The sequence below is a fragment of the Tyto alba genome, unplaced genomic scaffold (assembly GCF_018691265.1).
Source record: "Tyto alba isolate M040663 unplaced genomic scaffold, T.alba_DEE_v4.0 Super-Scaffold_48, whole genome shotgun sequence".
Taxonomy (NCBI): Eukaryota; Metazoa; Chordata; class Aves; order Strigiformes; family Tytonidae; genus Tyto; species Tyto alba.
In genome coordinates, this window is record NW_024881324.1 from 24,803,661 (window position 1) to 24,829,337 (window position 25,677).

A 25,677-nucleotide genomic window follows, 5' to 3' on the forward strand; every position below is an offset into this window, starting at 1 on the left:
GTTTCTTCAGCTCCACACACAAAGATCATCCTGTTCCCAAAAAACCAGCCTGGCTGCTCCCCAGTCTCACAGATAACACTGCCGGTCTGCAAGGAGCGGAATCGTTACGACAGTGGCTCTTTGGACTCACATTCAGCGCCCTGTTTCCTGTTCTTTACTACCAGTGCCGCCAGCTGCCAGAGACACTTTAAATTAAATCAGTCAGAAATTGTCTTTTGCAATGAATTGTGCGAACATCCGCAATTTGAGATTTCCAAGAACTCCTTTCAAAATACTGGGGTGTTTCCACCAAAATAAAACCAAACCCAAGCCAACAACCACCTCTAACAAAACGTGCAGGCTATCTAATTAGCTGTCAAACCTGGGGGAAAAAGAATTCTGATTAAGGGTAAAAAGATATTTTCAGCGGGGTGATTAATAGCCTTCCCTTGTACATCTGGGGTAAAGCATTTGTCAAGAGCAACTGATATGAAGGCACTGGAGCACTCAGGCTTTAATTAAAAAATATTGGGAAATGAACCGTTTATCCAACTACTCAATCATCAAGGCCAAGATCTAAACAAGTCCCTCCTGTCTCCAGCTTTGCAGAACATGCCCTAGCTGCTGCTCATGCCCACAGCAAGAAAGGGTATCGAAAAGCACACGACATCGTAAACCCTCTCCCATCGTGATCATTTGGCTATTATTTTCTCGAGTTTTGAATTCTGTTCTGTGCTGTAACCAAGGAATTGGAGCCTGCACACCGCTCCCAAGAATGAAGAGGCCTTTCAAAGAAAGGATGAGATGTTCAGTGTCCCTGGTCCTCTGTTTATCTGGAAAAGCTTTGGGAAAATTCTGACTCCTCAACACAGTCACCACTGCAGCGTGCCAAATCAGCTTGAAGGATCCCAGCCACTGTCAGCAAAACCACAACAAACCAGCTTCAGATAATTCAAACAGAATCTTTTGGATGAGTGTAAGGAATGTTGTTCCACATACATTCACTACTTAGCGACGGGTGGGAGGGGGAGAAAAAAATATGCCATGCCTCGCCTCTACACTGGAGAAAACACAAAGTGTTCTAAGCGAGAAATACTTGCTGTCCTAATGAGACATACTGAAGAAACACTCATTTTTGACATTAATTTTATTATCCAAGTTACCCTTCATCATCTTTTTCCTTCTTAATTTGAATTTTCTGATGTAGTCTCCTCAACCATATTTAACACACCCTTTTCTATTCCCTTCCCACAGAAAAAAGGAATCCGTCTGTTGGTGTGAAAAAAAAATCTGGTCAGAACAAGGTTTAATTTTCCAGACCAGTTTTAACTGCATGTACAGGAGTTGGAATTCTTTTTAACATAAATCTCTTAGTTAATTATCTTAACTGAAAATGCATGCAGTCAAAGACAAAAGGAAATGGTAAGAATATATTAATCAGAACTGTTCAGAATATTGAATTAAGTTCTTGACTTAAAATTCATTTCTTTTAAGTCACCTAAAAGGAAAATGAACAGTTCTAGTAACCAAACTAGGCCATTAAAAATAAAATAAATGCTTTTAAAATTGGACACATACTCCCTGTAAGAAATACTGATGCTGAAGTTCCATACATGCGCATCTGGAGGAATTGCTTCTGCAGGCTCTGTGGGCTACCTGCTGGTTGGTATTACGGACCAAAACACTCTTCTTACTCCCCTTCTGCTAAGCTCAAATCGTACAAGTGTATTTTGGTTAGTAACAAAGGGACACGGCAAGACATCTCCCCTTTCTGTCTCTGCTCAGTACTGCCTACCAGAAGTCATGTCCACGCAGGGGACCGCGTGAAGTGGCCCTGCACTGCGAGGTATGGCGGGTGGAGCCCAGCCACCACCCAACACTGCTGCTTCTGCCACGAGGAAAAGCTCAAAAGCACCTGGCCAGATTCCAAACGTTCGCATTTAACACCCCGAAACCTTACATACTTTCACAGTTTCCTTTATTGTATTGAAAGATACTTTAGCAGAACGAAGCACCCTCCGCAGTTCCTCTGCAATACATCTAACAGGAGAGCAAAAGCTGAAATAGGCATTTTTTTTTTCTCTCTCTCCGAGCTCGGATTTCACATGCCGCATTTTTGTAAATTATAAACAAAGATTTGTTACTAAATCAATTTAAGTACATTTGGAGGCTAGCTTTCCCATGAGGAGAAGAGGAAGAAGGGAGCAAAAAATCCACAGGACAGGGGTTTATTATTCTACATTGCTTCTCAGATGTTAAAACACAGAAACACTAGAAAACGTGTACTGCCACACAATTCTGCAAATGTGAGTGGTTTTGCATTGTAATTAACATTTTTTTAATATCTACTCTGAATTTTAGATGTAGAATAATTCAGTCCTGAAAAAGGTAAGACATTTCTGTTTGGGTTACACAGCTCATGGTTTACATCCATTTAAAAGAAAGTTCGCTCTGAATCAAAAAATGAACACAGTTACTGAAACCGAAAAGGCTATATTGTCTACAGGTTATATCATCACAACTCACCAGAACTGTGAATGTGCAGTTATGAAATAGCTGCTCTAATTCCATGCTTCAGATATTTCAGAAAGCAACTACACTCAGTTAAGACAATGATGCTCCTTTAGGACAGCAATTTAAATTCAGGTGCAGGAAAACTTGTTTTAATTGCCACAAAATTTTTGCACATTCTCTTTTCCCAGTTAATTCCTCCTGACCAAACCATGCCACCATGGTAGAAGCTTTAGATTGGTAATAATGTTAACTTCCCGAAGCACATGAAAAGACCTAAACAGACTCTATATTCTACTATGCATGCCTCTTGCTGACAAGAATATGAGATTAGTATCCTTAAGACCTTAAAACTGTTTCAAAAGGCAATACTGTCTTTCAAAAGCTGACAAAAATCTGACAAAACAGTGCTCTCTCCTTCTGCATTTTAGAATGGCATTTTGATATATAAAAATAATAAAATGGTTCTACATGGAAGGTGAGATTTTCAAAACAGATAAAATACTTCTTTTCAAACAAAAAATCATTACACAAACGTAAATGCTTCTCATCACCCCAACAACTTCACTAACAGAGTAAGGCCTTGTTATTCCACAAAGAGCAAAGGAAGAGAGTAAAATACTACTACTATTAAGTTACTCCGGTTCTGACAATTGTAATCTCAGCATAGTCTTACAAAGATGATGGAAGTGAGCACTGGATCCCATAGCCTAAGCAAGCAACCAGGACACGCAGAGGACACTGCACATACCTCCAGGGTATGATCTGTTATAAGCCCCTTTTCTTTACATGTCACTCTGAGCCTATAACCAGAGCTCTGGGACAGCCGTTTCCAAACCGATTCTGGCACGACTGCATTTAGTCCTGCCACATCTTTAGGACGAAAGGATAAACACACCTAAGCCTGTTCTACTAAATCAACCAGCGTTTAGAGTACATGTATTTTGTTACCCCTGAGACAATGAACAGGTAGCACAAAACACACTAGGATGGACCAACAACCAAGCCAGGCGATGCTAAATAAACTCTTTAAAAGAGAAGAGCTACTGACATAAAAATTTTGAGATATGTGGTTAATGATTTGGTGGTTTTCACCAGTCAAGATTTTCTGTTTAATATTGGTTCAAGCATACGTCAGTCTCAGTCTAATCAATCTTCAGTCTTTTTTTTTTTTTTTTTAAATAACCTTTTCACTTAATATACTTTTTTTGCTAGTGAGCCCTGCTTTCTTTCTCACTCCCTTTCTGGATCTTTTCCGTCACTACAGATTCCCTACATTTAACATTTCTAAGAATCCTCTCCTCTTAAAAATAAGGGGAAGACCAACAGCTTGAACTTAGACCTTGACAACCCCATTTACTTCCATGCCCCTTAAGCTTTTCTCTAGGAAGCTACAGATGACCTTTCAGCTTTACTAGTCACTCCTTCCAGGTGGCTTCCTTAGCAGCTTTCCTTCCTTCAGCATATTTGCAGGTTCTTACATGCAACTAGATTTCCCTAAACTCTGTGTTTAAGGAACTTCCACATCACTGATACTTTAAAGCTTATATTAACAAATGAACATAGGCCTAATAAGGCTATGATTATACCCAGTATGGTGAAACGAGAATAACTAGCACTTCTCATGAGCAGAAATACTTTTTAATGATTCCTTTCTATTTCTTACATGGAGTGAATATATTTTGGGGCAAAATCTTAAGCATTTCTGATATCCCCACAGACACTAAGAGGATTCCAAGACTCCAGGAAACACTTAGAACATAGCAAGTTCATGCTGGCAATTCTAACTTTTAGTGTAAGATCACAGGATAGCTCAAGCTGAAAGGGGCCTCAAGAAACCACGTGGTCCAACCCTCTCCTCTAAAGGGTGGGTCAGTTATGAGATCAGACCAGGCTACCTGTTTTTTTTTTTCCAGTCTGCTCTTGAAAACCTGACATACATTTAATCACTTCTCGTAACAGGAACTATTTCTGCTGCACCACAGTTAACATACAGCACTTTGGACACAGCTGGTTTATGACCACAGGGAAAACGACCACAGAATTCTGGTCATCAAGGACAACTTTATAACAAGCTTACCTTTACGATTATGCCTGCATATCAGTCGTGTAAATGTCTTTTATTGCTATGCGGGTTAACCATTATACATCCATCCTAGCAAATGCTTCCTGCAAATTTCTGAAAAGCCTTATGAGTACTTTTCCTGGGATCGTGAAATGTCTTTATGGTGCTATTAACTTATCACAATAGCCTCGTTTACACAGTTTGTTCTAAGAATTCCATCACTTACTTGTGTAACTTCCATGTTAGAGAATGATTAATTTAGGTTCAATCGCTGTCCCAGATAGAGAAAAATGTCTTGCTGTTTATACTCAAGTCAAAGCTAGGAGAAAACACAAGCATGTCCCAAATTGGAACTATACCTGTATCAGTGAATATGCACTCAAAATAGCATCAAAACATTACATAATGAAGTGGTGATCTGAAACCAGTGCCAACAACTTAAGGGATTTCAAGGGCATCTGTAAAAAAACTTCTGATAGAGTTGCTTTGAATGTGATGCAACATTTCTGGTTTAGCATGCACAACAGAGACTGAAATTTTACTTTGGTTAACTCCGTTTCACTTTTCCTGCAATGGGACATGGACTTTCAGCAGCCTCCTCACAGAAACAGGTTTGCAGGAAGTCAGTGGAACGCTAAATCCTGCTAATTCCATCTGCAGGCAATGATGACGACAGATGATGTAATGTGATGACGTCCTGAAAGGTGCACCAGAACATTGGCTCTAGCCTACTCTTCGACAATTTTCTCCTCTCCACTAAACACAAAATACAGAAATGCTCCTCCCAACACCAAATTTAAGAGTATGAGCCACAGCAGGGGAAGTGCCAGAAATATAGAGTTGGAAAAAGAACAGAAGTCCTGATGGAGATGGTCGATATGATACAGTTCGGTGATAAGGAAAATGCATCAGACAGTCCTTGAAAATGAACAGCCACCTCTGCTGCAGGAAAATATACACCAATATTCACCAATAGCTCCTTGTTGTCTGTCACTAACAAGGCAGTTACCACACAGCTATGTCAACTCCATGTCTCTAGGAGCGCTCTCCTGCCCAAATAAGCGTCCTTAGCCCCACTCTCCCTGTCTCTAAACACCTTACCAAGCTACTTACTCATTGGAATATAAGATAAACGCTTGGTGTTGCTCTTAGTTGCTCTTCCAAGCACCAGCTCTGAAGATTTACTTAATCCAAAGCAAAACATGGGTAACAAAGACACCCTCAAGAAGTAATTCTCAACATTGAAGCGACTTTTTCAACCGTTTGTTGCACCTGAAGAGGAACAGTTAAGGAAGATAAACACCACTCCAGGACAGTTTTCTTCAACTGCAACATACAAACACCATTTGCAGGATATGATTTTAGTTTGTACTCTGTTCTGCCTCAATACCTTGGTTAGAAAAAGAAACTGCTGTCAGAGAAAGGCTAATTGTAAGCAAAATAACAACTCTCTTGGGAAATCTAAAGCCATCAGAATTGCTGGTTTATATACACTTTCTACCTCCCAAAGATCAGCTGTGCAAATACATCTGTTCTGAAGCAGATACTTTTTACACACTGATTTCCTTTCCAACTACGATATATAAGAGAAATATATTTGGCAGCTGTCCAAGACCAGAAGTACATTCAATCCAATATTATAAAATTTCTTCTTTTTCTTAGCTGTAATACTGACTTCCCAAGCAGGGCAAAAAGCTTTCATTACCTACGTACAAAAACTCCAGAGACAAATTAACCGTGTACTTATGCCCACAAATAAAGTCAGCATGTGAAATACAGACGTATCTGACAGGTCTTCCTGGGCTGGGTTATGATAAAAGAATAGTGCAGGAGTTAAAGGCAGGTTTATGCAGAACTGAATCCCATGATGTTTCAGAGCACGTATAAACTTGATTTAGAGAGAACCCTTCTGGAAATTCAAATTGTGAGTTTCATTGAATCTCCTTATCTGGGTTAGGACTGCCCGACACCAATGAAGCAATTCATACAGACTCTACTGTTTATTCAGGGCTGAATTAGAACTTGGCTATTAACTCTGACCATCTGATATAGTTTGGCTGTAAAGCTCAGTGCAAAGATTATGATCTAATGGGCCACAGTCAATTCCTGATATTTTATTTTTATGCTCAAACCATGTTTTAAACTGCAAACTCAACTAAAACCTCAAGGTGGGAAAGTCAGGACAGAGAATTCTTGTTTTGCTTTATACTGCAGCTATCTTATTTACCTGGACTAAAGCATGAGAACATGGCTGAAAAACCACACACACATACAAAACCTAAATTCAAACTATCTTTGATGCTATTAAGACTAGCAATGCTTTTTGGCAAAATATCTGTGATTACATGGAAATGCATGATTTATTAGGCTTTCAAAACAATTAATAATTGTGAAGTTGAACTTCAGCTATTAGAATGCCTCCACCTCTGTTCAAGCTCAAGTCTGCATGCTAAGTAAGTTGAACTCACACCGCAGCACAGCTTTCGAAATTTTTTGCTTATTTAGATGAGTGGAGTGTGAAATCCAACTGACTGCTTGGCTTTGCCTCCTCTGAGCTCCTTGTAAGGCTTTCTATCGGCTGGCTACCTGGATGGGCAGCCTGCTACCCGGACATTTTACGAGGAGGCAATTGATTCATCAAGAAACAGAATTTGTAGATTAACATTTAGTGTCTTGTACAAGTGCAACGTATTCCTTGACACCGCTTGCTGCCTGTGACCGCGTCCGGCTACGCAGCCGAAGCAGATCCCTTTCTGCTTGGTGCCCTGGAAACTACAGCCCCGACCTGTGCCACGGGGCCCCGAGGCCAGAGGGGGAAGCCAGCACCTACCCACTGCTGGGGTGACTTTCCCGCTGGCCTGGGCTGTAACCGGGTTCCTGCAGCTGCAAACGCGGTCAGGCAGTCTCACAGGCGGTGCTCTGGCTCTGAGCCACGGCTGGGGATCCTTTTTCCTTACTCATGGCCCATGCTTTGCTTGCTCACAGGCACAAAACAGCAAAACCTCCCCTTCTGCAGCCTCCCTCTGCTTGTAAGCAAACAATTCCTGCCCGAGTCATCCTTCTTTTCTTCCGCTACAGACAAGGAGTCCTCCTTCAAACTGGTTTCCCATTTGACTTGATGAACTTCTGCTTCCTCTTCCTACAGAACAGTATTTGGACTCAACGTGGAAACATTTAATTTCTCAAGCATAACTTTCAGTGCTCTCAATCATACACAACATGTTTTACCTTTACTCTCTCCCCTTCCCCTTTCAGATAAAATTAATATTCTGAAAAGAAGGTCTCCAGTTGTGCGAGAGCAAATTTACTTAATGTAACAAATACAACACTGTTTTATCCCACTATGTGGCCTGAACTATAAAATGTCTCTCTCTCCTGGGGAGATCTCTCTAGATCACCTGTGCAATTTTTCTTTTCCTTAACTCCCTAATAGGAGGTCCCCATACCAATTCAAGAAGTTCTCGGACACGTACAACAACTTGCCCTGCACCACTCCTTCCCATCTTGCAGGTGCAGAAAAGTGCTTACTACACAGCTCTTTAAACAAATTTGACAACCTTTGTCTTGGAAAGCATCAACCGTTTGATCCTCCTTACGATGAGAGATTCTTTGAGAGATAGTACAGTTTAGGAAAAAAAAAAAAAAAATGCTGAAATAACATTTTTCTGTTTATGGCACTAGTCAGGACCGTACCCTGAGAGTAAAATCAAAAGCCCGTGTTCAGTATTGCAGTGGCGTGTGGTATGTCACCATGTTGCAAAGGCATCACCAGCCTTTCAGATCTGAACAAACCTATACAGATACCTGGATTATGAGAACATACAGAAGAGGCAGACATCGTACCTCCAGGTTAAAAGAAAAAGATCTCTGTGGCCAAGTTTTGAACCAAACGGATAGTAACATGAATTGGCAGTTAGATGTGGTCCCAAAAAGCCCCATAACTTAAAGACATGTAAAAAGTAAGCTGCGTGAGCAAAGGCTTGTTGAAGCTTTTGCAGCTCTCCCAACAGTAGCATCTACAGAAGGGATGGGATGGACTATCACAAATTCTTCAGATGTACTCAGAGTCGGAAAAGACGCCGACCTTGTGATCTAAGCAGACGAGATATTCAAGACCAATTTTAAACACCTGACAATTTTTCTGATCTTCCAAGTTCAATTTCATTACACTGAATCCTGTCCCCTGCCCTTTTCCCAAAGCTCTGTGGCTATGTAAATGCTCTGCAAACAAAGGAAAGATATAAATGCACATATAAAAAGGATGTACCACAGAATGAAAACAAACCCTTGTTAAAAAAGAGAGAAGCCAAATAAGAACCAAATAAAACAACCGGAACATTCTTTCTCCCTCACACCCAATAACATGTGAGGAATCATCGCAAAAAAAGTTGTTGCCTTATGTACTGCTTGTGAAAAACATGTTCTTCCAAAGCTAGTAATTTATTTTTGCAGAGTGCACCAACTGTTATTCAACCTCGTCACTACCCATTTGTTTGTCTTTTTTTCCCCATTGTAGAAGGGATTTAGATTTTTTAAGATGGTACTCATCTGATGACCCAAATAACTTACAAAAATAGATTTGATATCCAGCAGAGCAAGCAAGAGCTCTGGAACCTGCAATCAACCCTCCCCCTACATGACTATCCACCTAGTCAATGTCTTTTTTCTGTGTAATGCTTTCCCCGTACTCTTAACAAAATTATTGTTATCTTAACTACTATAAAGTTTTAGAGATTGAAGATACTGTAAGTGCCTTTTTTTTAACCCACTGATAGCGATTAGATATTTAAAGTAATACACATTCTTAGAGGACAAGTACAGCTACACTTGTAGGCAAGTGATGACGGTCTTTTTGGGGGCTGTCTTCTAAAATGAGAATAAAACAGTGTTCATGTTCATTTCATGGTTGACAGATATGGACAGAAAAGGAATGATCAAGATGAGCTGTCAGAACGAGGCTTCACTGAACATAACTTTTACTTGATTAATCTTTCATGTTACCCTACTTTGGATAATAATTTCAGATCACTTAAGGCATTAAATATCACCCAACATTTCTGTACCCGGTGATAGAATACAGCTTTACACAACTTAAGAACCATCTGTAAATGAGAAGAGGTTTGCCATTTCAAAACTCTGAAGATCACTTCACCTCTGAAATATTGTGGCTTTCCAGCTTTAATTGGCAAACGGTACTGCTAAACACTGTTGAGAAGATGAACATTGTAGGGTCCATAGATACTGAAAGGAGTGCAAAACTCTTCGCTTCAATAATCCATTTGCATAGGCTAAACACTTAACAAGCAAGCAACCACCCTCCTTACTTCTGACAGTGATCACCTCCTTTTCTCCTTTGGAATTACATAAAATCTCTCTCTCCTTGAGCCTCTCAGAACAGCTTGCGATGCCAGACACGCACAGATTCCAGAGTCATGTCTACTGCATGCAGCTTAGCCCATGAACTGTACCTGATACTCACACTGCGAGCCTGACATACGACATGTATTTTCAGACCTGAAAACTGCAGAAGGCAATATCCTTCTTTGTTGAATCATTCAAAAACTCTGAAAGTTTTACTGAATAATGGTGAACAAAAGAGAAAAGGAAAAAAAAACACAACTTGTATTGAAGAGATTGAAGTTGCAGAATCAAGCACTAGAAAACTAGGAAATACAACACTTAAATGTTGTCTACCCCAGTACACAGACTGACTTAAATTATGTATGTCGTTCACTTGTTCTTTGTTATGGGGGTTGTGTGCTTTGTTTTGCAGGAATTCATACCTCAATCAATGACCACAATAAACAGTTCTGAGAAGATCATCTAATTGTTTTTCCATTCTTCTGATTAGCATATTCCCCAATGCCTTATTTAAAGATCTCTAATCAAATGCAGCACTTGAGAATGAATAATTGCTTTGTGGGATTGTCTGAGGTACTTTTCACTACGGGGGGCAAAATAAAATCAAAGCACTCCACTAATTTTGCTTAATTTTTGTAATCCCTCTGTGAAATGAACACTATCAACCTCTTTCAAGCAATGTAAAGTCAAGACTGAACTCAAATGTATCCAGTGGTTTCAAGTACCCACTCTAAAGTTGTTTGTTTTTTTGCCCTTTTTTCCCCCTCCCCAGATTACTTAACATTATATAATAAGTTTGCACGTTCAAAACAGTTCACACTGACTTCAGTCACAGTCACATGCACGGGAAACTTTACAAATCAAACATCCAGCTTCTACAGACTGACACCCAGTAATGTGGGAATAAACAATTAGCAGCTGCATTTTAATCATCTGGGGTGTAGATGGCATGCCTGAACATCCCACAGGAAGCCTGTGGCAGAGGCAGGGACAGAAGTCACTTCTGCGGCTGCACTCAACCCTGCAAATTAGGCTCATTCTGGCAATGGCCTCTTCTTCAGTCTCCAGGATTAATATAATTAATTAATGCTTTTCATTTCAAAGCAATGAATGTTGAAGAGAAACTAAAGTAACTTTACAACGCTCTGCCCCATTTTCCCCAAACAAACACTGAAAGAAAAGAAGCAATACAGATGACGACCACTGGTTTGATTAATAAAAGTAACCTCTCAAAGACAAAACCAGCGCTGTCTCTCCCTCAGGAATCTGACAGCCTTAGTGTTCTTCATATAACATGTATTGTCCAGTACAATCTGCCTCTCCTAATAAAATTCTCTGCATTCAAAGGTGAAGTACCCTAGCTCCAAAGGAAACTGGATTTATCAATTCCGTGAGTGTTGTTAAAAAAAAATTCCTGTTGACGCTTTCACGATTTCACCCACAAGTCAAAGGAAGAAATGATACCTAACCATATTTTACAATTTTATCATCAAAACAACTGCAAACTTTCTCTATCCACGTTGTAATGGGACACAAGAAGACAAAAAAACATTCCAACTATACAGCTCAATTCTTCAGACCTGCCCTCCCCCATCACCCTGCATTCAGGAAGTTCCTGCTGTGCTTGCTCCTAATGTAAGAAACACAAACTCTCCCCTCTTTTAGCCAAGCATATTTATAGAGTGCCTGAAAAAGATGGGAAATATTGTAATGTGATAGCTGGGATGGACTGAATAATTTAAAAAATTGTGGTTGTATTTATGAAAAACTCTCCAAAACCAGAATTTTGTGTTTTGGAAAACAAGTTTTCCCCAACGCCACTTTCCTGCTAATCTTGTTACTTGCAGTAACAAACTTTTTGAAATGCACCCTTTCCTCCAGCATGTGATGAAACACCTTCTAATGAACTGTTTTTCCGGTGACTTTTTAAAATTCACATTGCTTTCTGTTCACAGGCTGGAAACTCAGGTAGTTTCAAATGAAGCAAGCAAGCATCTTCTCTACTAACAAACCACCCTGTGAGCTTGAGGAGTTTACAGAGCCAAAGGACTACAGCACACCAAAACCTTAAAAACATTCAAAAAATGATCAGGTTTTTCACGCACCCTTTAGGGGCACATTCTTTCATTGATCTGAAAAAACAAAGAAAGATTTCAGAGCTACGCTGGGAAAAAGGGATGAGTGTGCCACTGCTACGCTGGAAAACTCCGTTAAGTAAAATACAGAAGTCTAAACAGCCAATTCCTGTGCCAGGGCATATGGACGTGTGTATTCACCTCTTCCACCACTGAGCCTGGTGTTGTCGTGACTTCTTACTGCAGGGTTTCTCAGGAATTGATAATACATGCTGGAGATTTTCTTCCCTCTCCCCTTTCAGCACATGACAGGTACAGATTTTCCTATCACCGCAGCTTCATCTAACAGGATATATAAGTCTCTTCATGAAGCCATAATTTGCTTAAATCTCTTCCCTGTCCTCAGCCACATTTTCACTTAACACTGAGAACTGCCAACTGCTTATTTTGGAATAGGCAGGGTGGCTGCCGATTGCTAGAAGTACTGTGTTTCACCTAATTAAAAACCAGAACAGCACAAGAACACCGAAGTTGGCACGGTACTCCCCCGTTACCCAAAACCCACGCTGCTGACCGCTGAAGACTTTGTTTCCGTCATTTCTTACCTTTGTGGTTAAAAATCCCCTCCATCTCCATACTGCTGCGAGAGTGAGCGATGCAGAGGGACCCGCAGGGGACCAGGCCTTCCGCAGCCGGGGACCGGTCCGTGGTTCGAACCAGACACCAGTCGGGCTTGTCGTGGGGCCTCTCCAGGACCTCCACTGTCTGCCCACGCCGGATTGTCAGCTCGTTGCTGTTGCAGGCGGTGAAGTCGTGGATGACCACCGTCAGCTCGCACCCCCCGGATAGCTGTGAGGGGGGCAAAAACAAGGAGGAGAAGCCAGATGAACGCTCGTCACCAAACCCATCCGTCACGCACCGTTACCTATTTCGGATCCCTGGCAGGATTTGTGTTTTGGATGAGATAGCAAGCTTCTGGGACTTTCCACATCAAGAAGAGATCGTTTCAAAACCAGGTAGTTCTGGCGTTTTAGAACAGATTCCTAACGCTGCTTGACTCTGCCTATGTTCAAAGCACATGGGTTGTGACAGAGCTGGGCGGAGGATTTAAGCGGTTTTTCTTGCTAGACTGCTCCTTACCCTGAAAGCTGAAGTAGCAGTTGCTTCAGAATATATTTTATGGGTGATAATTGTCAACAAAAGGCCAGATATTACTAAATACGGTCACTCATAAGCTTTGTCATCTTGCAAATTCAAGGCAGGAAGAGAGACCTTTTTCGAGTGAGCTTACTGCCTTATTCCCACCCCACTCAGTTTACACATGCAGGTCACAAAATCCACGAAAAAACACACATAACTATAAAAGTCAGCATAAAGTTCTTCAGGTAAGATTCCCAAATACTTAACTATTTGATAGAAAATCCACATGGGCTTACAACTTCTACATTTTCGCCGATTCCCCAAATAGAAACACACAAACTTGAGTTTAAAAAGCATGCAAGCTCAGGTTTTTCCTCCCCCTCTTCGAAACACTTCGTTAGAATTACTTTGCCTAAGCTTAAGTTCCCTCTCTTTGATTGTTTCATCTGCTTTGATGTGAAATGAAAATTATTATCAGAACTTTGCAAAGGTCCCAAGACTGCTCAGTGCCAGAGCACCCATCCAACTAAAGCAAACAGCCTGGGAACTCCTTCTCCTTCGATATGGCAATGGCATTCCAGGCTACTTTTTGTGTGTGAATATTTCTATATCTCAGGCTGCTTTAGTGCAACATTCACATCAGATCTCAGCTGGTATGCAATTTCTGTGAATTCAGTAACTTTGGACCAAGCCGGTGAACTACTTCAACTCAGCAAGATTATGCTGCAAGGGTCTATATGCTGACAAAGGAGGACAAATACCCTGTGAGAGTTCCAACTGCAGCAAATATAGAAGCATTATGCTACACCAACATACTGCACTGTTCCTGACACGTTATTTTTGACTATTACGTTTAGGCCCTTACACGGCTGCCAGCTACATCCCACGAGCTTTAGGAAAAGGAGATAAGAGACTGCACTGTTAATTATTTATTAGTTTTCATTACAAGCCTGAAACCGAAGCACTAGATAAAAACTTTTCTAGGATAACACTCTTTGTTATCAAGCAAGAATTTTAGAGAAAAATGACAAAACCAGCAAAACCCCAGTAAGACTCTAAGGCTAATTCCAACTTCTCTTCCTCAAGACTGCAACAAATGACAGGACATAACTCTTAGCAGATGGTCTGCAGTAACTCCAGAGCTTTCCCATGGCATTTGCCTCCTAATCTGACTGGCTACCCTTGCTTGTGGATGCATACAAAGAAGAAAACATTTTATTGGGGGAGTGCAGAGGCCAAGAAGGGCAGAAAACCCTCATACATCTAGTGTTTAAGGAAGATAAATCAAGTTGCACACGTTTAGATCCAGGCTAAAAATGAATCATATTACTTCTACTCCATCTCTCCAGACAGCCCCAATACCCAAATTACAGGGCAGGAGGGGTACGTCTTCAAAACATGCTACCTCCTCTCTCATTAAAAGGTTTCCTGTTCCTTTACACTCTTTCTCCATATTATATTAGTTTTTAGTCCATGCAAAACTATGCCAAAGGGGAAAAAGTAAAAAGCTTTCCCTTGTTTTCTGGTATTGATTTATGTTACAGCCTTCTTCAGACAAACTCAGAAACAATTGAAACCATCTGTATGCCTGGTGGGGACTAACAAAAAAAGCTGATTAAGTATGACTTCACAGGGTGTCCAACGCAGACCAAATTTTTCTCAGGAGAGTCCATATCCCAATCAGTGCAAACACCAAGACAGCAACAAGTTGACACTTTCCAGAAACTACATCTAGTCTTTGTATTTTCTCCTGAATACCTACAGGAGCATACCTTGGGTGCCGTGCTTGCTTTCCTGACCCTTCACTTGCTACAAATAGAACTTAAAATATACTTTGTGACCAGTGCAACGGCCACATGTTTTTGGCTTTCATATAGATGTTCTTTCTTTTTGGCCCCCTAAATGAAAACAAAAACAAAACAAAAAAGCCAAAACAAAAAAAAACAACAAAAAAAACACAAAAAAAAAACAAAAACAAAAAAAACCCAAAACAAAACAAAAAAAACCCAAACAAAACACCCAACCCTCAGATTTTATGTTCATGAGGTATTTTATGTAGTATTAAGCTAAAGGAAAAAGCAAACAAAGGCTGTCAGTGCCTATGTCAGAAACTATAAAAGTACAAAAAAGCCCTACTCCTTCAGACTGTGTGGGAATCAGATATCCTAGCTGGTTAGTATTCCACAGAGGTTCAACACTGAATCACACTTCAGTACAGCGTGTAAGATGCTTCCCGCACGCAACTGTTAGCTCCCCACTATCCTCAAACACGCACTACTGCTGTTAGATGCAATTTAGCACAGGACCTTCTCCACTGCTGCCTAACACACCGAAAACAACGACGTCCTCTACCCAACACACATCTACGTCATTGAGGAGAACTGACCCAAAGAACATTTACCAACTTTCCCCTCCTCTGGGTTAACACTGCTTCTTTCTCCCTGCAACAGTAATGGTTTGGAAACGCTGCTTTCCCCTCTGCTTCACCGCTCGTTTTCTCTCCCGAACACACTTTCGGAAAGCAGTTTCGTCTTTCGCGGTGATTAAATGCAGTTGGACAGCAAGGAGTGTCTGTGATTAAGCGCATTGCTCAACAGCTGTTGTTGGACAGCTTTGGCAAAGGCTCTCCAGGCTAGCTGGAGGGAAGAGCAAGAGGCACAGCCGAACTGGGAGACTGACTTGCACTGAAGGGAGAAGAGTTACAAACCATCTAGATCCAAATTCAGGCTGAACAAGGGCTTTATATACTTTATCCATCCTTCTCAAGAAACCCTTTATGTAAACTGAATTAATCAAGCATGATAAAAATAAATGAGGCTATGTCTGAAACATGGAAACTGGAGAGACAGAGACAAGATGAGAAACAAAAGCCAGACAGAAATAGAACCGCAGATTAAAAAAGGCGCAAGGTTTAATTAAACAGCTTATCATGGGACACAGTGTCTTGCTGTTGCTGAAATTAATGTTAACCATCTATGTCCATCTCTCTTGGGCCTTTTAATCACTGTCGCTTGTAGAGAGAAAAAAAAAATAAAGCTGTAACACACAGTCGCTGGCTGAATACATTCTCAGGTTTTCTGAAGTCAGAGACACCACACCAAGAATTCATCTGCCACCAGTATCTGAGATCACCACTGACAAAAGTGTTGCCATGTACAACAGCCTTTACATCAGATCATATAACATCCTCTCAGGACTGCAAATTAAATTTACTGTCCTGTAGTAATTTTATATTAAGGAGAAGGAAAAGGAAAGAGAGCAGCTAACAAGATTTCTCAATTATTTCAAGCATGAAAATCTTTAATCCCCTTTAAAAATGAAAACAAGTGCACTGTGGGAGAAAAGAAATGGGAGACACACTAAAGTTCTGTCTCAAAGAGGATTTTGCTTTGACAGGGTAGCTGCCCAGACTTGGTTTCTGACTCTGAGAGACAGGCATACACTCTGAGCCATGTCTGCTTTTTTTTTACTAGCAGTTTTTCTACTGGTGGGACCCTTTTCTCTTCTGCAGTCTCAGCTGGCAGATCTAAATACTCGATGTCTCCTGCTGCTTCGCTCCTTTTTCTATTTTCCACAGTACTACACACAAGCTTAAAGAAGCATGAGAATGAAATACAACGTCACACAGACAACAGTACAAAGTGCTACCAGCTGGGCACGGAAGACAATTTCTTAAAAATAAAATATTGCTCCACTGACCACCCACAGCAACTAGCATGATTCCTACTATTTAGGGTAGCACCCCATGTCAGCTCTTCTAAAAACCTCTCATCTTCTCAGCTACCAAAAGAGTAGTTTGATTTATTTCATGTTTCTACCAGCTCACTTAATACAAGCATGAAAAGACCTATCAGACCTACACTGTTCCTTCGGCCTCCCCATTTCATTTCCTATGCATGGGATCAAGTTCAAAAGACAATATTAAAATCAGATCAAGCTCTGAGGCTAGGAACTGTTGAAAGGTGGAATGAACAGGCCAAATGTCATCTCTTTTATTCGTTAACCACCTAAAATGCTGGCTACACGGCTACAGAAGGTGAATGGAAGGAATGCTGTGAAAGGTGAAGGGCAAAATATTTACTGAGAAGGGTACAAGAAGAGCACTCATTCAGAAGACTGAGATGCTTTGATGAAGTAGAGATCTCCCTCACAAAAAAATTTATATTTCACTCTGGACTCCATTATACCTTCCAATACTTCAAAATGGGTCAGTGCTATGGATACATTAGCATGTCTTGCAATATGAACATACACCCCATGATATTAAAAAACAGGCTGGAAAGGGATCTTAAGTTACCTAGTCCACTTCTTGCTCTTCCTCTCGAGCATGATCACTACATCTATGTGAATCATGACTAACATTTATCCAAACTGTTCTCAAAGATTTCCAGTTACGGAGATTCCCCAGCCTTCACAATTATTCTGCTCTATGTCTTCAAATTTTCATATCCATAAGAAAAAAAAAAAAAAAAAGCAATCTTTTATTAAAGATAAGTCCTTTGATCTCATCTCATCCACTGAAAATATTGTTAAAACACTATTCTGTAACTGTGTAGTTACAGAACTGTGTAGCTTTTTACACACTTGAAGACCTGAAGTTCTTCCTCTTGCCTTTTTTCGTTTAGACTCCTTAGTCCCAACTCTTTATCTTGCCTTGTAAATTATGTTTGGTAGACATCTAATCAGACCTTTTTTTTCTTTCTTGCCCCTGGAACTCTTCTGAAGGACCACTAATTTGCTAAAATTCTGTACTCAAAGCTGGACGTGGTATCTAATAGAGACCTTATGAGTGCTGAGTACAGAGTGAGGACTTCTGTGTCGTGCAGCTCAGCATCCTGTTTCTACAAGCCAACATAGGGCTGCTTCTCTCCCTCCCCCCCATAATTGCATCACACCGTTAAAATAATAAACGGATTGTCAGCCTCTATAGCTTCTAGATCATGGTCTCAAAAACTGTTCAATCCTCTCACTGTTTTCATTTGTAGTTAACTATTTCCACCTATTCACATTAGCTCAAACGTGTCACTCAAACTGCATAGTAGTTTGCCAGTTAATTTCTTCCATTTGCTAAGAAAATTCTGAATTCTAATTCCACCTTCAAATATAGTTTTCAGATTACGTGAAGCTGGGAAGGATGTCAGGTTATAAACATATGGTCTAGTGTATCATCCCAGTCATTACTGAATAGCAACATGTAACAGTGGAGCCAACAATCATAAATTACAAATCTAGCCCAAAAAGCCAGGGTGGAGAAGAAAAAAGCTAATCATGAAGTTATTCATTGTTGTTAAGGCACTTCCAATTGTATCAGAAAACAGGATGCAAGGAAAGAAGCTCATCTAGACAATACTCAACCACTTACTACCAAGGCTGTGAATTTTTAGCTCTTTCAAAGTATATCTCTGAGGAGGTGAGAAAAAGTATTGAGTTTTGGTAAAGGATTTAATTCTTGAATTCTTTAATTCTCCCTGTAGAACAGCTTAGCACTTCTAACCAAAACATGTATTTTAGAAGAGTCAACTGTTTGAACATAAAATTGGAGAAAATAAAAGAATGGTTTTAACTCGGTTGTTGATTAATACGACGTTTGGCATTTGTTGTCTTTTCTTAAACACAACAGTGGATACACATGAACAGAAAAACATTCAACTACAGTATAATAAGTAATACAGTGCTAAACATTTTTACCACTTGATTAACACGATTTTAAATTACTTGGTATTTTTAACGTTTCTCAATTTGGAATACCAGTTCCGTTTGGGACATGCCCCAAATATTCAACTGAGGAGCTCCACTGCTCTATCTGGCTAACCACATCAACAGCACCTAAAATCCATAAAACTGTTTTACTCCCTTTCTGTAAGACATTAATTGAAGCTTCTAGGCTGAGAAAACAGAGTCAATTTTAAAGCCCAAATGGACTGCAGTTAATGAATTTTCAACATTTAAAGTGAGAGATTACTTCAGATTCAGCAAGAGTGTTAGGATATCCTACAGATTTCACTGCCCGATACTGTTACTTAATGATTTTTATTTTGTATTTTTAAACAGATTAAAAATTTTCTCCTCCTAATGTATTTAACAAACCAAAACATATAATAGAAACATTAAACAAAGCTACTCCAAAAATTCACACACTTTGAAAAAGTGCACAGACAGTAAAGTCTTTCCTTTGACATACAATACATAACACAAATAACTTCCAGGGAGTCTCCCAGTTTGCATTTTGTTTTTCTTGTCAAAGAAAAGTGTAACAAAAATTTTATACACTAGCGTGAGAACTCAAAAATACTTTAACAACAACATTATGCTCACTAACCAAATTTAAAACTTAATTTGTCAGGAAAATATTTAGAAGTGCTCTCCATTCCTCCTTCCTTCCATTCCTCCTTCTTTCAACTTATAATTCCTGTTGAACAGGTTGTTGGTAAGACGGCTCCTCATGTCAGATTGGAAGACAATCCTAAGGGCATTGCACTTGGCCAGCTTTCTTAGCAATTCTCACATAATGATTGAAATGGGGCCGTGAAGGGCGACAGGAGACAATCCATGCTATTTCCCAGAAAACAGTACATCAAAAACAACTGAGAAGGGGCAATGGCTGTGCACGGCAGGGCCGGACTGCATCACCTCCAGTTGAACTGAAGCACGATCCAGCCAGGCTGTGTGCGCACAGCTTGACAGCTCAGCCAATAGCCAGGGAAATCAGAGAGAGCATGTCTTGCTTTTGAATGCGATAAGAGTTTTTAGGTAACCTAAGAATCCATAAAAAAAAATGAACTGTGTGCTACTATACACGAAACAATTTTTGTAAATCACTGAAAAGCTAAATAAGAACGTAAATAATAAAAGAGCAAAACAAGAGTCATGGAAAGACTCTTTTTTTTCCTCTAACCAACCATTTTTCTTACAGATATCGTTAGAAGAAACCACCACCAAAACTACAAACCAGTACAGATGAACAAGGTCAAAACATGAGCATTTTTTGACAAATACAAGAGCAACCCTGAGCACCTCATACTTCCCTTCTTCTGTATTCCTCCTCTTTACATGGAAAAATCAAGCCATAGAATTTACGTGACATGCAAAAAACCAGAAAATTCACTCTCTTTTAGATGATGATAGGAATGGTCAAAATATTAACCTGAGAACCTAATCACTTAGCTGCCCTGTAATATACTGGTTATTTACCTGGGTAGTTTGAATGGCTCATCAGAACAATTTTACCCAATGAGGTAATAACCCAGAAATCCCTAATCACATTTTCAAGTCATTTGCTATGCAGCTTCTATATTTTTATTCATTCTTCCTTTTGACAAACTTCTATTATCCATCTCTGTTTCCCTCCAAGGTCCTAACACTTCTCACTTGCCAGAAATCCTCTTTCAAGTCCAAAGTAATACATATTTTGTAAGAATTTTTACTCTTTTGATGCCTATCTTTCTTCTACCCATAAGAAACTCTGGCTGTATTATCCTTATGGGATAACCCAGCCAGAATCCATAGGCAGAGAGGGAGGAAAGGAAACACCAGCACTAACATCGTATGATAGCGTTGTGGGTTACTGCTCTTTAATATGGTGATTTCCATCAGCTTTCATTCACAGACTGAACACTCTTACTCTCTAATCCATGAACACTGGATAGTATTTTTCCTTCACAAAAGTAACCACGTGGCAACCACCAACTTCAAGCTAATACAAAAAGCAGATGGTATGCTTTCAGAAAGGCTGAGACCGACATCCAGAAAAATTCTGTGCACGAGTATCAAATTTTATGGAAAATAAAACTTTCTTTTTAAACTGGGTCAAATCTTTGAACAAACTGCACGCGAGAGGAGACCAAAATGGTTTCAGTTTGGAACAAACATAATTCCTTCATGACCTATCAGATTTAAACAATCACCCCTGCTCCCTATGGTCTCAAGATACTTTCTCTATTGCATACAGCTATTTTTAAGAGAGTGAATATTTCCACGCCTCCTCTCTGAAGATACTAAGGACTCATCTCGACTGCTAACTCACACTAAGGGATGAATCATTTGGTCTCAGAACAGAGCAACACCTGGGAAACTTACCTTGTCGCTGTCTAGCGTGTTCTGTGAGGTTCGTGAGGCAATTGAAATAGTATCAGGTTGGCTGCTACCATCTCCCTGACTGTCCATGTCCTCTCCATCTCTGCAAATAATTCAGTTTTCATTACAATATTAGCACCATGTTCATAATGTGTCCACTCCCTACTTGCAACTCTAAAGAAGGGGCACCTAGACAGTGTGGCAATGGACATCAGCCAGACAAACTAACATGCAAAACCCAAACATTCAGCACTTCATACTTTGTTCTATGGTTTAAGAGAACGGATGCATTTGCTCAAGGTCTACATCATGTAGAATTAAGGCAACAACAAACCAGCCAGAACTATGGCAAGAAACTAGCACGGCCACTTAGCGAAAGCTAGCAAGAGGAACACGCAGTCACACATTTTAACCTCCATGAAAGCAAACAGAGGACCTGAATAACACATGCAGAATTGTAAAAATCTAAAATGTACAGCTATCCTGTACCGCAGTTCCAAATGTCTTCTGTAATGGCTGAATGTATATAAGTCAGGGACTGTTCAGAACAGAAACCTCACAAATTCAGCATTGTAGGAAACAGGAAATTAATTATAAGATAAAGCTGGCCAAATTTACTCTTGCTTTTGTCAAGTTCACTAAAAGTCATTAGAAATTCAACACTACAGAGGAAAGAGAGCTGTTGTGTACTTAGAGATCTCTGATTATTTTAAATACTACCTACCTTCTTCCTTTCTGTTTTGTTGTTGGTGCGGTTTTGGGGATGTGGATCGGCTCTTTCAATGCTCCTTTCAGATGAATGGTCCTTTCTTGTATCACTTCCCGGATGTGTTTGATCCAGTCCTGTTTATTCTCTATACTGGATGCCTTTGATATGCAAAAGAAACAAAACCCCCATAATGGACTATTATAGCTGAGAAGACCCACACACGCAGTCAGCTACTAAACACAAAGAGGAAGGCATAAAAAATGACTTTGTGTGTAATTTTTCAAAACTCGAACAGAGAAGAGTAAATTCAAGCTAGCTGTCTTCATTTTGAAGTGCCAACACTACACTTCTCAACATTATTAATATTGTTCATTTAAAAACCATTTTATTTTAGATTCAGATTCCTCTTTCATAAGGCAAAGAACACCACCGACACCTGTAACTTTCCCAGACACAAAATTCACAGGCATTGCATGCCCTCTCATCCAAAGGTAAGTATCTTCAGAAAAACCTGTAGCCCACAGAAAGACGTAAAATCTTTTGAAGCGTTTCAATTTCTGCATAAAAATACAGGCCATAAAAAGCAGCATCACCAACAAGCAGCAATGACTTGAGCACGAAATGTAACACTGATGCTGTGATTTGTCTGTGCCGCATCAGTTGCTCTGTCAGCCAGTGGCTGAAGCCTTCAAGCTATTCAAGTCCATGGGATCAAACCTCTCCCTACTTGCATTTGTGAAAGTAAGTTTGATTAATCCTTCACTAGACCACACAGATTCCCCTCCACTGTCAATCCATATGAGTTAGATACACACCACATATGCACTTCTTCTACACACAAAGGAAAATTATCTGTCAGCAAGTGTCCCTCCCAAAGCAGGAAAAGTCATCACTCGTTGCCTTCCCAACAAGTATGCACAACCACCACAAGACTTAGTATAGAAAGTACAAGCACATCTGTTAAAATTACCTTGAGAACAATTTTGTTGTCTGAAGTTGGGGTCCTTCCAACCCATAAAGCAAACTTGCAGGGATCTCCTTCTACATGTTCTGTGACACCCAGTTCAGAAGTCTGGAATTAAGAAAAATTTGTTAGGATGAGATGGCATTTTTTTTTTTGTCAGAAGCCACAAAGGTACTAATATTCCAAATAATCAAGCTCTGCTATTTAAAGAGATTTTTAGAAGCTTAAGGCTAACTGATACGCTGGGGAGAATCCTTTATTCTGATGGCAGTGGTAGGGTTTTTTCAAAGAAGGAAGGATTGCAAGTTAAACAGTTTTTCCTGTAAAGTAACAATAAACAATAGCATTTATAATCTGAATACCAAATTGCTTATTTTACATTTTTGACTTGACAATAAAAGCCTTATAACTCTCAAAAAAAGGTGTTAAGTAGAAAGTGTTGGCTTCTCTCCTTGTTGATTTCCATAGGGGAACACGCACTACTCATTGATTTTTATGTTTTCTCTCAGATAAGACATGCTTAAGAATTCTCTCTTGATATCTTCTAAAACTCTGACCTCTTTTCTGCCAAAGTAGACTTTCTGAGTGTGTTTCTTTCCCTCTGAAACAGATGAAATAATTCAGAAATGCCAGTACCCCTGGAGAATTTTGTGGGACAACTACACTAACAATCAGTCTTGGGGAATGTTCTAATGTCAGACCTTAATAGCTAATTATCATCCAAAATGTTTCACTTTCCAACTGGAACATCTCAATCATGTGAATTGGCTTCTAGTTAAAACAATTCATACAGGCTCTGCTCCAAAAAACAACATATCAGCTCAAACTACAAGAACTCTCACTCCAAAAGACAGCTGCTAAGCATTCTTACATTATTAGAAGTTGTATTTTTTCCCCTCATAGGCATCATCACTAGCACATAAACAGTTCATTACAATGGATGTTGGATACACAGTACCTGAGTGCTGGATACACTACCTGAATAACGGTAATTTTTTTGTCTCACTTGGATGCCAGCTTGTTTTGTTGTTTGGTTGTTTTTTTCCCCCAAAAACCCCAACCCAACACATGCACCCTTTCAGCTTTGTCTACTCTTTTTGGTAAAATGGACTCTTCGTCATAGAAATACTTAAAAACCTGTGATGCGTTTTAAACTTGATTCACCAGCAACTCCCATGTGTTAAAATGCTTTTAAAATACTTAATCCAACATCACATTATGTAATTCAAAGAAAAAAAAATATCCTACTGCTCTGCCCAATATAAAGTCTGACCAGGCAAGATAGTACAATTTTTGGTGTTGTTTATTCTTTAAAGCCTAGTAAATTTAGAAGCTTTGGTACACTTGTGAATATTATTAATTTTACAAGGGACAACTGAGGAACAACGCAGTAGAGGTCTGTACAGTAAGGAGTGGTGAAGTGGACATGTGCTGTTCACTGCCCCTTTCAATACTGGTAGGCATCGAGTGAAACTGGTGGGAGGGAGTCAGGTTCAAAACCCAACACAGGGAGTTTGGCCTGTGCCCAACACGCAGTTGAGCAATACAACTCTTTGCAAAGGACACTGTAAATGCTAAAGGTCTGCATAATGTCCAAGGACAAGCTGATGGAAGGGATATCCATTGCGGGTTACTGAATGCGTGAAAACCACATTCAGGTGAGGGAGCCCTTGAACTGCCTGTTACTGGGAGAGTATTCTGGCAAAGTAACACCTGCTTGCCTTGTTCCCATAGCCCTCCTCAGGCATTTGCTTTTGGACCCTTTATCTCTTGCCAAAGGAATTCATTAACACATTCTTCCACTAATACAAGTCATGCCATTGAGTAAAATGTACAGAGTGTGAATAGTGCTCTCACCCGAGCCATCCAATGAGACAGAAAGTTAAGGATATGAATTCTATGGTCACATTTTGTAAAGCATACATGCTACAGATGAGGAAAGCAAGCGAAGATTGTTTTTGTTTTGTTTTGAAATGGTAAGAAAAGCATTTCCATCTTTACATCCTTTTGGTAGACCGTAAGAGCTATCATTTTACTTACAAAACATTATTTCAAGACTACTAGTCTCAGCAGACATTCTGGAATTAACTTTTCCGTAACAAGGAGTTCTTGCCTTTCCAGATCAGTATGTAGAGGATACGCACCAAAATGAATCCTTAACACCAATATTACTACAACACCAGTAGTAAACAAACACCAGCAATTGCATACATAATTAAGACAAAACCAGTGCTGCCCAATCTTGATTCTCCTTTGTCCTGACACACCGAGATTGACAGGCAGCCTTCAGTAGTTGTTTTCAGCCTACTCTTTCTCCTCGAAAGCATAACAAAGCAGTATACTTGTAAGATTCAGTCTACACATCCCAAGGCTGTTCTTTTGGTGTACTATTCTTCAGGCACATTTAAGCCATCTGAGTCTAATCTAGACAGTTTTCTAAATATGATCACTTGTTCTCCCATACTTACGAACAGTTTACTCTTGTAAATGTACTTGCTCCTTCCACTGGAGTCCTTCACTTCTTTACTGAAAACCAAGGACATCTCAAAAAGGAAAAGGTGCCTCTCTCTTCCCTTTCGAATTAGAGTTTTTGGGTCCCACACTTGGAAGGATTCTTGAAGGATGAGCTCTCCCTGAGATTCTATATTTTCATCAAAGCCTGAAAACACAGGGAAAAGGCAAGGTTCACCATCAAAAGTTGATAATACGAGAAATTAAAAAGCACAGATTCTGTTTACTAAGTGTTACGATTTTTTTTTTCCTCCCCCCCCAAAATACAGCTTGCAAAAGATGGGATTCC

The 25,677-nt window shown here is 39.9% G+C and overlaps 1 protein-coding gene across 3 annotated transcripts in view; it reads right to left on the reverse strand.

Moving 5' to 3' along the window:
- The window catches only part of TRIO (trio Rho guanine nucleotide exchange factor), a 251,839-nt gene that overhangs the window by 55,356 nt on the left and 170,806 nt on the right, over nucleotides 1-25,677 (reverse strand). For all 3 annotated transcript variants that reach the window (XM_042806835.1, XM_042806836.1, XM_042806838.1), the window contains exons 30-34: nucleotides 25,346-25,536; nucleotides 22,884-22,985; nucleotides 21,929-22,071; nucleotides 21,208-21,307; nucleotides 12,597-12,840 (exon numbers count right to left, since the gene is read on the reverse strand). In XM_042806835.1, the coding sequence (XP_042662769.1) occupies nucleotides 12,597-12,840; nucleotides 21,208-21,307; nucleotides 21,929-22,071; nucleotides 22,884-22,985; nucleotides 25,346-25,536 (780 nt within the window). The remainder of the gene's footprint in view (nucleotides 1-12,596; nucleotides 12,841-21,207; nucleotides 21,308-21,928; nucleotides 22,072-22,883; nucleotides 22,986-25,345; nucleotides 25,537-25,677) is intronic.